The sequence below is a fragment of the Gymnoscopelus microlampas genome (assembly GCF_963454915.1).
Source record: "Gymnoscopelus microlampas genome assembly, chromosome: 22".
In the NCBI taxonomy this organism is placed as follows: Eukaryota; Metazoa; Chordata; class Actinopteri; order Myctophiformes; family Myctophidae; genus Gymnoscopelus; species Gymnoscopelus microlampas.
In genome coordinates, this window is record NC_139959.1 from 21,712,900 (window position 1) to 21,727,751 (window position 14,852).

General features: G+C 41.3%; 1 protein-coding gene across 1 annotated transcript; it reads left to right on the plus strand.

Annotated features, from left to right (window-relative positions):
- The first annotated feature begins 23 nt into the window (after positions 1–23).
- Positions 24–11,788, plus strand: LOC311039393 (pancreatic alpha-amylase-like). Its single transcript, XM_084049266.1, has 11 exons — positions 24–130; positions 2,958–3,137; positions 3,558–3,704; positions 5,691–5,900; positions 6,118–6,348; positions 7,608–7,741; positions 8,771–8,893; positions 9,492–9,591; positions 10,117–10,238; positions 10,629–10,754; positions 10,981–11,788. The coding sequence occupies exons 1-11, from the start codon at positions 125–127 to the stop codon at positions 11,168–11,170; spliced, it is 1,569 nt and encodes a 522-aa protein (XP_083905392.1). The 5' UTR covers positions 24–124; the 3' UTR covers positions 11,171–11,788.
- The last annotated feature ends 3,064 nt before the right edge of the window (positions 11,789–14,852 follow it).

A 14,852-nucleotide genomic window follows, 5' to 3' on the forward strand; every position in this document is an offset into this window, starting at 1 on the left:
CATAGTTTGAGAGACTGGCCAACACACAGGGTGCTGCAGTGCTCCCAAACCTTCTCTTCATAGAAGAGTTCTGCCAATGTGTTGTTTGAGGAACTTGCAAGAGTGAAGAGTCTAAGTTGCAAGAATGAAGGTGAGTAAATTGGTGTATTTACTGCTAGTCAGTTGTATTTAGATACAAGTGGTGTGTATGTTTTGTTAGGAGACAGGCTCAGTGGTGTAAAGTAACTAAGTACATTTACTCAAGTATTGTACTGGCTGCTTGCTCTGCACAGTGCACACACGCACATATTAACCACCTGCAGTGGTGTAAAAAGTACTATATGTTTTACTTAAGTAAAAGTATCAAAGTCCTGTATTCAAAATGTACTTGAGTAAAAGTATTGGTACCAAAATATACTTAAAGTACCAAAAGTAAAAGCACTCATTGTGCAGAATGTCCCATTTCACAAGTTCACAATCTATAAAGCTCTTGTGAGCTTGTAGCTCTGCTATTTTCAAATAGCCAAAATAGACCTTAAGTGGATAATGTGTGTTAAGTAATACAAATCTAAATCAACAAAGTAACTAGTAACTACATTTTCAAATAAGTAGAGTAAAAGTACAATATTTGCCTCTGAGAGTGGAGTAGAAGCAAAAGTATTGAAAAAAAATTGGAAATACTCTAACGTGCCAGAGCCTCCGCTCTCCCCCATTCCTGGCAGAGTAGTTTCGGACAAGCGTATTGAGTGGCCCTGTCTTTCCCTATTTAGGACTGACCGTGGGTAGCTACCTGGGACGTAAGTCGGGGCTTGATCAACCCTGGCTGGGTCACCTGGGTGAGGGTGTATGTTGCGAGACCCGAAACATCCTATGACCCCAGGCTACAACACTGATGATACGTCCCAGGTGCATCCATGTGATGTTTTTTCGTTATAGTTATTCTATTTATAGTGGCTCATAGGAATTTATAGACTACGTGACAACCAGGAATAGATTGGTGACCACCGGAGAGACGGGTGACAGCCGGAATGTAGACGGCATCCGGGAGCAGTTTGGGTTGGCGCCCCAGTCTGTGTCTTCCGTGAGGAAGAAGCCCAACAAATCCACGGTGAGGCCTTTAGGAGGACCATTCAAGCAAGACGCAAAGGGGGCGTGCAGTTCCACCACGGCCCAAGACACCATCACACCAGAATGAAATGTTTGGAGCGGGGGAGTCTGGTGCAATGCTCAGGTCCTGGACCTGGTGAGACGGAGGAGGAGCCCGGCCAGGAGGCCATCCACAGAGCCTAGCCCCTACACGTGCCAGAGCCTCCGCTCTCCCCCATTCCTGGCAGAGTAGTTTCGGACAAGCGTATTGAGTGGCCCTGTCTTTCCCTATTTAGGACTGACCGTGGGTAGCTACCTGGGACGTAAGTCGGGGCTTGATCAACCCTGGCTGGGTCACCTGGGTGAGGGTGTATGTTGCGAGACCCGAAACATCCTATGACCCCAGGCTACAACACTGATGATACGTCCCAGGTGCATCCATGTGATGTTTTTTCGTTAAGAAAAAATACCTCAACATTATACTTAAGTACAGTACTTGAATAAATGTACTTTCCACCACTGTTAACCACCTCTATAAGGTAGATTATAAAACGTTCTAAATGAGTCCAAGTTTATTTCATGTTGAAGTGTTGTGGTGGTCAGTAGCGGACAGGAAATAAACGTGGAAGCAATTGCTGTTCCCTAGCAACACAATTCCACTAACAGGTCTGGTCCATACCACTTTGAGATATTTCTTTCATTTTTAGAGCAGTGATTCTCAAACTCCTTCGCGCCAAGGACCCCCAAATTGATATATATATTTGACCTTGGACCCCCATCTGAAAATGTTTTGTGCCAGGGACCCCCAGAAGGGAATATTTGTGTTAAGAAAATTCAAAATGATTCTACATTTTCCAAACATTTTTCAAAAATAGCAGCTGTTCAAGCTTGCAGCGTGGCACGAAGTGACATGCTGTGAGCTTGTACATCTGCTATTTTTGAATAGCCAATGTATAAATGGATAAAGTGGTTAAAATTATAGTAATGGTAAACTAGGGAATCACCCCAAGGACCCCACTTTGAGGACCAATGTTTTAGACCAATTAGCTATGCACTCAATTGCCACAATTAGGCCTATAGTCCTTTTGTTACAGAAGAGCACAAATGCACACTGCTGCCTTTATAAAACAGCTGGCTGGGGACGACCATATTCAATTTATATACAGCAGAGCAGCTAAACACAACCAAATTAAAAGCACCATCAGGCGGCACTACAAAACATGCAAGATGGGTAAAACTGATTAAAAACAAAACCGCTAATGGCTAAACACAAGCAAGCTGTTATGCCAAGCTGAATATAGTATCATAACAAAAGTGTTCACATAAAGTGTTGTTGCTGCATACATACTACTGTATTTATTGTAGCATTACTACCTGTGTGGTAACGAGACCTACTGTTAATCACAACTACCATCTGCACCCCCCATCTCTGTCCTGTTGGTAGATAATATTGCGTGAAGAATAACTAAGCTACTGTAGAATTCATATAATTAACCACTTGAGCCTACCTAAATACTAGAGTTAATCAACATTTTTTTGATGCACAAGTCGTGAATTGTTGATTCTGATGGAGCATTATGTTGTAGGAAGAAATCAAACCCAGAATAAAGAAAAGCGCTAATAAAGATAAATGGAGTTTAGATTCATATTGTTGTAGGTGAACATTAGAACATTTTAGTGCATACGTGTGTGTGTGTGTGTGTGTGTGTGTGTGTGTGTGTGTGTGTGTGTGTGTGTGTGTGTGTGTGTGTGTGTGTGTGGGGAATGATGTTTAGCTTACAGTGACATCTGTGTCACCTGAGATTTGATGGCATAGTAGTATAATTAATTAATTTGTAGTCTATGGCCGAAAACCCAAAGCAGTTGTGTTTTTTTTTTTTTGTGTGGACCAGGTGAAGACAAAGATGTGCCTTTTTGCTTTTGGTCTTGGATTGAGTCTGGCTCAGTTTCACATCCAGAGAAAGCGGGGGGTCAGCGGGTCAACCATAGTTCACCTCTTTGAGTGGCGGTGGAACGACATAGCGGAGGAATGTGAGAGATACTTGGGGCCCAACGGATTTGAAGGAGTGCAGGTACTGCATGATGCAACAAGTCTAAAATACATCAAATCCTTTTTGAATGAAACTGTTTCTGAATTAATGTTTTGTTATTTCACTGTGCGTGTGTGTGTGTGTGTGTGTGTGTGTGTGTCATAGTCATACAGTAGGTGGTCTAAAAGCTCATGGGTTGTGAGCTTTTAGAATGGCTATTTTTCAGTGCGTGACATCGGTGCACAACTACATCTAAATGCCTAACCCTAACCTGAATATTTTCCTAATTGTTAGCCTAACTCCCCAAATCTGTTTCAACCATTAAAAAAAAAAACATTTATCCACCAGGAAAATTCTCCTAAAATTGTGGAAATCGTGCACAAAAAGAAAAAGAAAAGTCTCACCAGGCTGTACAGTATTGCCATGGATAATAGACAGTAATAAGCCTGTTTGTTTTGGCAGATTTCCCCTCCCAGTGAGAACGTGGTGGTAACAGAGCCATGGAGGCCGTGGTGGGAGAGGTACCAGCCCGTCAGCTACAAGCTGTGCTCCCGCTCCGGAACGGAACAGGAGCTCAGGGACATGATCTGCAGGTGCAACAAAGTCGGGGTAATAATGGGATGTGATTCGCTTCTGTCACCTCTGGAGGGGAGCTTTAATATGATTGAACAATTAGACTATACAGCTTGTGAATGAGATCGACGCTGTCGGATGGAAAGCTTGTATGTCCAAAACGGTTACTTTTCAGGAAATAGAAAAAAACTAAACAAATATATCCAATGTAGTTATTATTAGTCACTGTTGTTAACACTTTTCATTGGTTCAATATTTATACACCCCACAGACAGAATTAACCACTTTCACCATTACTTTGAAAGAAAAATTCAAAACTAGCAGAAATAGTAGATCTACAAGCTCATAATGCGTTGCATCACAATACGTTGTGAGCTTGTAGATTGACTATTTTTGCTATGTTTGTGTGACACTGTTGACTAGTATGACGAAGTAGTAGGGCATTCATTTACGAAGAAAAAAATCTAAACGTTTATGGAGAATTGGATATAAGAGGTTTCTGCATGACATCAATGAGGGAGTTTTTTTGCTAACTGGGAATCAAAGCACTTAAACGGATAGCCTAAATAGCATGCTCAAGTATTCTTCATTGTATTCATACAAGCCTGCATAGTTTAAATATAATTACCGTTTGAGTGCAGCAAGTAGACTTATCACTTATTGTTAGACCATTTATAGTTACAGAGTTAAGCAAACACGTTTATAATTATAGTTAATACAACTGTATTTACTGAAGATACAGTTATTGCCTCACGGGAATCCATCAATTGTCTTTATTCTGAAACCTGTTTCAGACTGCAATAACATCTGATCTTGGGTTAGAAGTTAATATCATTTTACACAGTACAGTGTGAGTGTGTACAGTATATAATGTTTTTCACACACAGTACAAAGTAAACAAAGTAACATTTGTCTGTAATTCCCATGTACATCTTTTCAAGTAATCCAATAAGAAAGTAAGTAGCCTTGGGAAGCCTTATGGCTTCCTGTGCCATGTGGCCCGTAGGTCAGGAACCCATCTCCTTTTTCCTTAGCGTGACGCAGCTTGGATGTACAAGTACAGTACAGCCCCTGATCATGACGGCAGTACTGTATGTCCATGCTGAGTGTCAAGTAGGGAGGCATTGGGTATCATTTTTATAGTCTCTGGTATGACTCACCCGGGGATTGAACCCTGACCTTCCAGTCTCAGGGTGGACACTAACCGCACGGCCACTGCTGAAGTCACAGCACTCATTCACCAACAAGAAGTCACCTATTTTTGGCAATCACATGGCAATCATATTTTAGGGGTGACCATACAAAAATTGCAATGCTCGGTTTGCCATCCAGCCTGCCCAGTATGCAAGTGTATGTATGTGTATGAGTATGTACACTTAACCACTTAACTCCTCCAGGGCTCTGTATTCATTTAACGGCCACAGTTCCTAAGAGTTAGGATGTTTTAATGCAGAGGACAAATTTCACATTATGTCCAAAAATGTACAGTAACAAAATACAGCCCAAAGGAGTGGAGGACTTAAGTTATTAATTATCATGATTAATAATGGATCACAAACGCAATTGTCTTCATTAAGCCATTAAGACCTGAGCCCGATTCTACAAATGTCTTTGTTTTCTGAAAACCCTAAATTGCTATAATAGTGGTGCTCAAACCTTTTTCATGTCAAGGACCCTAAAAATGATATGTATTTGGTCGTGGACCCCCCATCTCAAAATGTTGTTCCAGGGACGCCCAGAAGTAAAGAGTTTAGTTAAACATTTTGTTTCCAAAAAATATACATATTCAAAGATTTGCTAAAAAAAATATCGATTTTTCAAAAATAGCAGATCTACAAGCTCAGTGCCGCTTGTAGATCTGCTATTTTTGAATAGCCAAAGAAATCTTTAAAATGACACAGATGCGTTCCCGGTCTTAATGGCTTAATTAAACAAATGTAAACCCACTTGCATCTCTGACTCCTTTGCAACCTTCCCATATGAAGAGCTCTCTCTCTCCTCCCCGTCTCGGCCCACACACAGGTGAAGATCTACGCCGACGTGGTCATCAATCACATGTGCTCATCTGGCGCGGGGGAGGGGGGGGAGGGCAGCCGCCGCTCGACCTGCGGCTCATACTTCAATGCCAGCGCCAGGGAGTTCCCATCTGTGCCCTACGCCGCTCGCCACTTCAATGATGACAAATGCACCACCCGCAGTGGAGATATTGAGACTTACCGGGACATTCATCAGGTATTATTCGCGGTGAAACGATATGAAAGATAACCTTTCCGTTGAGTAGACGCAGATAAAGATGTATGTTTCTCTCTTCTCCCCCTCTCTCTCTGCGAATACCCCCCCCTCCACCCCACATCTCCCCCAAACCCCTGTTTAATGTAGCGGTCCAGAAATAGCACCGTACCGAGATAACATCTGTGTCTTTTTTTTTTTTGTGGTGTTTTTCGACTAGGTGCGCAACTGCCGTCTGGTGGGTCTGCTGGACCTGGCCCAGGATCAGGAGCACGTCCGACGCAGCATCGCGCGCTACATGAACGCGTTGTTGGACATGGGCGTGGCCGGCTTCAGGGTGGACGCCTGCAAACACATCTGGCCCGAGGACCTGAAGGTCATCTACGGCAGGCTGCGTGACCTCAACACCACTTGGTTTCCCGAAGGGTCACGTCCTTTTATTTACCAAGAGGTACTACTTACTCCTCCAGTTGTCTTTTGAAACTCATTCAACTGAGCAGTTGTTTTTGTTTTAACCACTTAAAGGACAACTTTGTTTTTTTACAACCAAGGTTTATGTTTCAGCTTGCAATAAAGTAAATAAAAGATGAGTGTTACATTTTTTTCATTTACTGCTTTCTATAGTTTTAGCAATTTTCGCGATCGTTTTTACAGTGGGCGGGGGCATTCGGGCAGGTGGCTAAATATGTATTTTTTTTACAAAATAACCTGGCGATTTCTTTATTATTATTTACAGTAGCTCCTCTAGCCCCCAATAACTCACATCTGGCCATCAAAGACCACGGGACCTTTTTTATTGTGTAAAAAAGACATATTTAGCCAACTGCCCGAATGCCCCCGCCCCCTGTAAAAAAGGTCGCGAAAACTATAGAAAGCAGTAAATGAAAAAAAAATGTATTTATCATCTTTGATTTACTTTAATTACAAGCTAAAACATAAACCTTGGTTGTAAAAAAACAAAGTTGTCCTTTAAAGGACGACTAAACCTATTTTCAACCTATCTTCATATAATTGGTCCTCACTAATGCTCATGATAAAATGTTTTTGTCTCTGGGACACAGACAAGGTAGACAAGAATGGTACCATATTATTATGAGCATAAGTGAGGACCAATTATACGAAGATAGGTTGAAAATGGGTGAAGTACATGAACCCTAGCTTTTATGACGGATCAGATATTTCCGCTGTGTGTCTGCTTATTATGAGCTCATAGATTATAAACGTGGAGCTTGTAGATTGGCTATTTTCGGGGAAGAGGGAAAAAAGGAGCTCTTCTTTTTTAACTGTGTATTCGACCTTTGATATGAATTTAATTAATTTCACTGTTTTATTATAATGTTTTTGTTTTTAACATGTAGCACTTTGAGATTTGGTTCAAATATAAAGTGCGTTACAAATAAAATGTATTATTATTATTATTATTATTATTAATGTGTCGTACAACGAATTGCAAACATTTTAGAAATTGTACAAATATATTCTGACATTATTTGAAACTCTTCGCCTATAATGACATGGCCAAAATAGGGACGCCTGGTTTACACTCACTACAGTGAATGAAATATCATTCATCAAGCATGTTTCTTATTTAAGTGCTAGCATGCCGTTTGTTACTGACACGAACATGTACAGTATTTGCAGAGTAAGGGTGCTGCGCTTACTTGATAACCTCGATAAACTGTTCCCTCCCTGCCGCTTGCTTCCCTATAGGTTATAGATCTTGGTGGCGAGCCGGTGAAAGCCAATCAGTACTTTGGGCTCGGTCTTGTTACAGAGTTCAAGTACGGTGCTAAGCTGGGCTCTATAATCCGCAGGTGGAATGGGGAAACGCTGTCTGATCTCAGGTAAGGCCGAGCATGATGGAAAGATGTGCACTTTTAGACCGGGAAAGAATCTGTGTCATTGTTAGATTTCTTTGGCTATTAAACAATAGCAGATATACAAGCTCGTAGCACGGCACCGAGTGCCGCGCTACGAGCTTGTAGATCTTCTATTTTTGAAAAATCTTGAAAGTTTGTGCAATTTTTCAATATATATATTTTTAATGTGAACATTCGTAACTGAAATCTTTGCTTCTGGAGGTCCCTGGAACAAAAATATTTTACAAATACTTTAAAAAATATATATTCAAAGATTTGCACACATTTTCACGAGTTTTCAAAAATAGCAGATCTACAAGCTCATAGCGCGGCACCGAGTGCTGTGCTATGATGAGCTTGTAGATCTGCTATTTTTGAATAGCTAAAGAAATATAAAATGACAGAGGTGCGTTCCCTGTCTTAATGGGTTAAAAGCTGCAATTCAAAACTTTTTTTGTGTGAATATTAATACAGTATAACTAACAAAACTGCATTGGTTGGAGGTGGGTCCCCCTGCTGTTTTAGTGAGTCATTTAGATCAGTGGTTCTCAAACTGTTTCATGTCAAGGACCCCCCAAAGTGTTTTTTCAAAATAGCAGATACTACAAGCTCGAGCTTGTCGATCTGCTATTTTTGAATAGCCAAAGTATAAAATATGGTTAAAGTGGTTAAAATGATTGTGACGCCATATTAACAAGTTTAGCTGGGGACCCCCTGGTGCCCCCCCAAGGACCCCTGGGGGTCCCCGGACCCCACTTTGAGGACCAATGATTTAGATCCTATTGTTGTGTAGGACCACTACTGGCTGATACATGGTATTTTGCATGAAGCTCAAAATGCAATTGATCCTCTGCCCAAATGTGCTTTATGCGTTAGCTCAGCATCAGTAGAAATTTTGCCACTTGCGCGAATGCCCCGGGTTCGAATCCCGGGTATAGGACATTAAAGTTGGTTGCAGCTTTGCTGTAAGTCTTTGTGCCGAGGAAATAATATTGACTTCATCTATAATGTCAGGTCATGGGGTGAACCTTGTGGACTAATGCCCTCTGAAAACGCTCTGGTGTTTGTGGATAACCATGACAACCAGAGGGGCCACGGAGCCGGGGGAGACTCCATACTCACCTTCTGGGAGCCAAGGTCAGTATACATCGTTTACTGCAGTGTGTCTGCCTTGTAATAGGCTCTATGCACAGCAGCTATATTGGAAAGACATTGGACCGCCCTCTTCCTTACTTCCTTCACATGTGTTACCAATGATGCTAATGAAGGTTGTGTACCACTCTGGTCAAACAGGGTGCTGATATTGTGCATGTTGGCTCACTGGAAACACTCTGCTACACCAGTGGGTCTCAAAATGTGGTCCAGGAACCCTCATGGTTCCTTGAGGGGGTTCCAAACGGCCCCTTACGGATTTGTAACTCTGAGAGCGTACAAATGGAACCAAATGGACCCGTAAGGGTTCCATTTGTACGCTCTCAGAGTTATGGCGGCGCTTGAAATTGAAATGTTTGAGAACCACTGTGCTACACTACTGTAAATGGAACAGAGCCTTAATTAGTTAGTATGATTGGTAACACCCGTGAAGGAAGCGGCCCAATTTCTTTCCAATATGGCTGTTGTACACAATCACAAATCTGTTGTTTTGCCACCCGGGCCATCGTTTTGACCTGCAGGTCTGTTCGATTCATGAATCGCATCGTCTCAAATCGCTTGTCTTCACCTTTTTCCTGATAAGGATGTACAAAATGGCCACGGCGTTCATGCTTGCCCACCGTTATGGACAGTCCAGGGTGATGTCCAGTTACCGATGGGATCGACACCTTGTGAATGGAAAGGTTGGTCCATTGTCCTCAAACCACAGGACGACATTAGTAAAACATGATTCTTTTATCTACATGGGGTCCGGGGACCCCCAGGGGTCCTTTGGGGGGTTCAAGGGGTCCCCCAGAAAAATGCGTTAATATAGCATCACGATAATTTTAACCACTTTAAGCTTTTATACTTTGGCTATTCAAAAATTCAAAAATAGCAGATATACAAGTAGATCTGCTATTTTTGAAAAATCTTGAAAACATATTTTAAAGCAAACACTTGTAACTCAAATCTTTGCTTCTGGGGGTCCCTGGAACAAAATCTTTTGAGATGGGGGTCCACGGCCAAATACATATAATTTTGGGAGTCCTTGACACAAAAAAGTCTGAGAACCACTGCTTTATCTGCACGGTTTCTCTATATTTTTGTGTTCATTGTCTGTCATTACACTACTCTTGTATGATTACCAATGTACAGTAACTAATCACTTTGTTATTATTATTTGAAAGTCAAAGCTCACACTACCCATACATCTGTCTACCCGTTAGGATGTAAATGACTGGATGGGACCTCCAAGCTTCCCTGATGGTTCCACCAAGCCTGTGGCCATCCAATCAGACGGCAGCTGTGGACACGGCTGGGTGTGTGAGCACAGATGGCCACCCATCAGGTGATGACTCATATCTGTCACTTAACCGCGTCAGTCCTATTTTTTATACTTCCTGGTTTGACGGTGTTAAGTGAAGACAGCTACAAGCTGTGAGCTTGTAGGTCTATTTTTTTGTTGTTAATAAAATGTATGCTTATAATGACATGGCACATGCCCCAAATAGGGACGCCATGTTGAAAGTGTTTAAAGGTCTCCTAAGTTATTTTTGTTTCGTTTTTTAATCATATGAGCATTAAAGGGGCACGACAGATATGCCCTATAGAAGTTGGAGGTAAAACTGGAGCGATGGAGTGAGTCCACACTGTTGAGGAAAGCTTGGTGTAAAGGAATTTGACTGCTTTATTATGTGCATTATTCCTTTGACTTTCTGATGGCTTTTCTGATACACAGAAACATGGTCATCTTCCGCAAAGTCGTGGGTGAGGAACCGATGTGCAATTGGTGGGACAATGGGAAGAACCAGATCGCTTTTGGGCGAGGCAAGCGTGGCTTCATAGCCATCAACAATGATGACTGGTAAGTTTATAATAATTATGTATTATATGCATGTATATTAATAGCGCGGCACCGAGCGCCGCGCTATTAACTTGTATATCTGCTATTTTTTTATCTTAAAATGACACAGATGCGCTCCCGGTCTTGGATTAAACATACATTGTGTATTATGTTGTCCTCTGTCAGAGAAAACCCATTAGCAAGTTCTCACTTGATTTCTCATGAGAAATATGTATCTTTTTTCCAGTGACTTGAACCTGATTCTGCAGACAGGCTTACCAAAGGGCACCTACTGTGATGTCATCTCAGGTCAGAAGGAGGGGACTCGGTGCACTGGGAAAAGGGTCACGGTGGATGACGAGGGCAGGGCTCACATCACTATTAGTCACTCTGACAAAGACCCCATCATAGCCATACATACAGACGCCAAACTGTAGCCAGACTCTGGGATAACTACAATATGCATGTTGTCACCTTCCTAAACTAATGGCCTAACAAGTCATTGTATGAGTAAAATGATATTCAGCTCCTCATGACACTGGCCACCTATGGTAAAATCGCCTATCTCCTAATTGAAAAGGATCATGCTATTCCCTCCCCTTTTTAGTATAATGGCCTATCTCCCTAGTGTGACTTAGACAAAAATAGGCCATTTATTTGGCCTAAGTCACATGGTTTTGTGACCTTACAGCAAGTCTGGAAAAAAAAACAGTAAATCATTTGGCCTAAGTCAGGTTTAAACCTATTTAAATCTCTTATGTTACATAACTGACAGTGTTATTTTTATGTTAATAGTCATACTTTGTTATAAACGTTTTGGGTGAAATGATTAAGAAATATCATATAGTTTTGTTTTGGATCAGTTTTTATTTTTTTCTAAAAAAATGACTTAGGCCATTAGTTTAGGAAGGTGATGATGTGTATTATAATATATACAGTATAGAATAAGATACAGTTTGTGCGCAGACATCTGGGTTTTGCCAAATTGTCGGCCCTCACACTCCTGTGTCTCAGTTATTTCTCAATATTTGGCAACCGTTCTAAGATTTGGGATATGCTGCAACATGAGTGACTGCAACCGATGTAGAATTAATAAATGATGAACAGATCGTGCGACCAATGCAAACGAAGCATTGTTGAGGTTTTTATTTGTTTGTTTCTGAATTGATATTAAAAACAGAGAAGGACTCTAGTCCAGTGTACCGCCAAATAAGTTAAATAAATGATATGAGATCATTGAAAGGACCGTTTAGACACCCCTTTTATGGTATACAGTTGGCAGAAGCAATTCCAGTGATGGTTTATGTCCACTCAAGCCCTACGGGAAAAATGTAAGCGATGATAAAGGATGCAGTATGCCACAGGGGGTCCCTGAATGCTTTAATGTCCATATAAAAGATGTAATGCCTCATTCACAAATGTAAAAAAAACACACCTAAACATCAACAACATATCAAATAATACTGACAGAAAGAAACATTATCAAACGGTTGACACAAGCCGGCACTTTTCAACTGCAGCATATTTTATGTGATAGGAATAACGTTATGTCTCTCCATTATCATACCGTAATATGATGATTAACACCATGGTACATCAAAGCAAGTCTCAAGTCACTAAAGCATTGTGTATCACTAGTTGTCTTTTTGTATTTGTTGTACTTTTGGCAAATATCGTACTTCCACTCCACTACAATTATTTGAAAACCTCAGTTACTAGTTACTTTTGATTATTATTACAAAACATTACTCACTACTTCACTTACTCACTTCAGCCCTGTATACATTTCAGCCATTTGAAAATAGCCGATCTACAAGCTCCCAATGCGTCGCATCGCGACGCATTGGGAGCTTGTAGATCTGCTATTTTCAAAAGATTTGTACACATTTTAAACATTTGAAAACTTGTGAAACGAGACATTCTGCATAATGAGTACTTTCTACTTTTGGTACTTTAAGTTAATTTCATACGAATACTTTTGTACTTTTCCTTAAACAAAATTTTGAATTCCAGACTTTTACTTGGGAATACAGGTACACAGAATGTATTTTCTGGGTGACCAACTTAGCTCTTAGCCTTTCCTGACTTTGAAGGGGTAAAACGAGTGGACAGACGGTGCCAACTCGACTCGAGAGATTGCGTGTTGGGCATCAGCTTCACAAGTCTTTCCAAGAGTGAATATGTCAATTCTAAGGTATGCTTATGCATTATGAAGCAAATGATGGCTCGGCCCATGCATATTTCATGCTCTAAAACCTTGCAAGTTTCATGAAGTTGTCCAAATGAGTAGAGCATTTAAAACTGAAGAGAGGTAATGTGCTTAAATAATGTATGTATGATGCCTTTGATAAGAATTACTACCAAGGTCATCACTTTTACTCAAGTCATAATTTAATCATTATAATTACAATATTTTTATCTCAATATATTTACTAACCACTTAAACTCTATATATACTAGCCTGTTTCCCTCAGGGCTCTATAGTAGGCCTCCCTGTTTTCCCTGTACAATAAATATCTCAGCCGATCTACAAGCTCACAACGCATCACAAGCCTAGATCTGGGAGGCGGCAGTAGCTCATGGGTAGAGTGGCCGGGTTCCTAGTTCGATCCCGGGCTCCCCCAGAGTTAGTGTCGAAGTGTCCTTGAGCAAGACGCTGAACCCCTAATTGCTCCCGATGAGCAGGTTGGTGCCTTGCATGCAAGTTTGTCCTCCTAAAGGTATTCTTCTGTAAGAAAGGAGGAATTCCCAGGCAAAGCAAACATTGTAGTTGTGTCTGTCATGTCAGTCTTTTGAAAAAGACGTTTGGTCAATTAGACCAAATCAACACTATGAGCTTTTCCTTATCTTGAAATAACAACCTGTTTACAGTAGATGTTTGATGTTTATACAGTATCTCGTGGTTGTCATAGTATTTTGTGACTGCAGCACACCCTACAGCGGTGGTTCTCAACGTGGGGGTTGGGCACCCCCAGGGGTCCTTGAGGGGATTCCAGGGACTCCACAGCTAAATGATTGATAGTTCATTTTCTTTTAGTTACATTTTCTATGTACAAGCAAATACAGCTAGAGAACATACTGTACAAGAATGGCTATTTTGATCCGAGTTTATCTCTATACCTACAGTGCAAATGTAAGGAAGTACTTGGGAACCAAGGGTTCCAGAGCCATGTGGCCCATAAGTCAGGAGCTGTTCACCTTTTTCCATAGCGTGAGGCAGCTTGTTGTACAACTACACCCCTTGGACCCCTAGTATGTCGCAGGGACTTACCCCCAATCCAACCCTTGATGCTGAGTGCCAAGCAGGGAGACATTGTGAACCACTTTTATGGTCTTTGGTATGACTCGGCCGGGGATTGAACCCCGATCTCCCAATCTCAGGGTGGACACTCTTAACCACAAGGTCACTCTGCTAGTAGATACTTACAGTACAGAGATAGTAAAGGAATTCCGGACCAAATTAATGACAGACCACATCGGACCAAATCATATCTAACATTAACAATGTTCTCAGATTGGGGTCCCAGAGATTAAAAAAAAGAAAGAAAAAAGGATCAAATGGAGCGCCGTAGCCTAATGCATATCAAATTGGGGTCCTTGAAATGAAATGAACCAATTCAAGGAGTAGTTCACCAAAAAAATGACTTATTTTCTAACAATTACACACCCCATGAAGCATTGAACTCATTCTTTAGTTCTTTGACGCATTCCTGAGCCAATAATTTGATGACCGGTGGCGGCTCCCGTAGGAGACTCAAAGAGTCTCTTTTGAGTCTCCTACCAGAGACATTAGCATCTATCCGCCGGTCATCAAATTATTGGCTCAGGAATGCGTCAAAAAAATCTTCACAAATTCAATGCTTCATGAGGTGTGTAATTGATAGAAAATAAGTATTTTTTGGGGTTAACTACTCCTTTAAACCCTCTATACTTCTTGGTCCGGGGTCCCCCAGGGGTCCGTACATTGCCCCCTCCTTTTCCCCCTCTAAATCTCTTCACCGAAAATAGCCTACAATAGAGCTACAAGCTCACAACATTGTGAGCATTTAGATTGGCTGCTTTCCCTGAATGTTTGCCTATTATGATGACATGGCCAGAATGGGTCCGCTAGGGTTCATG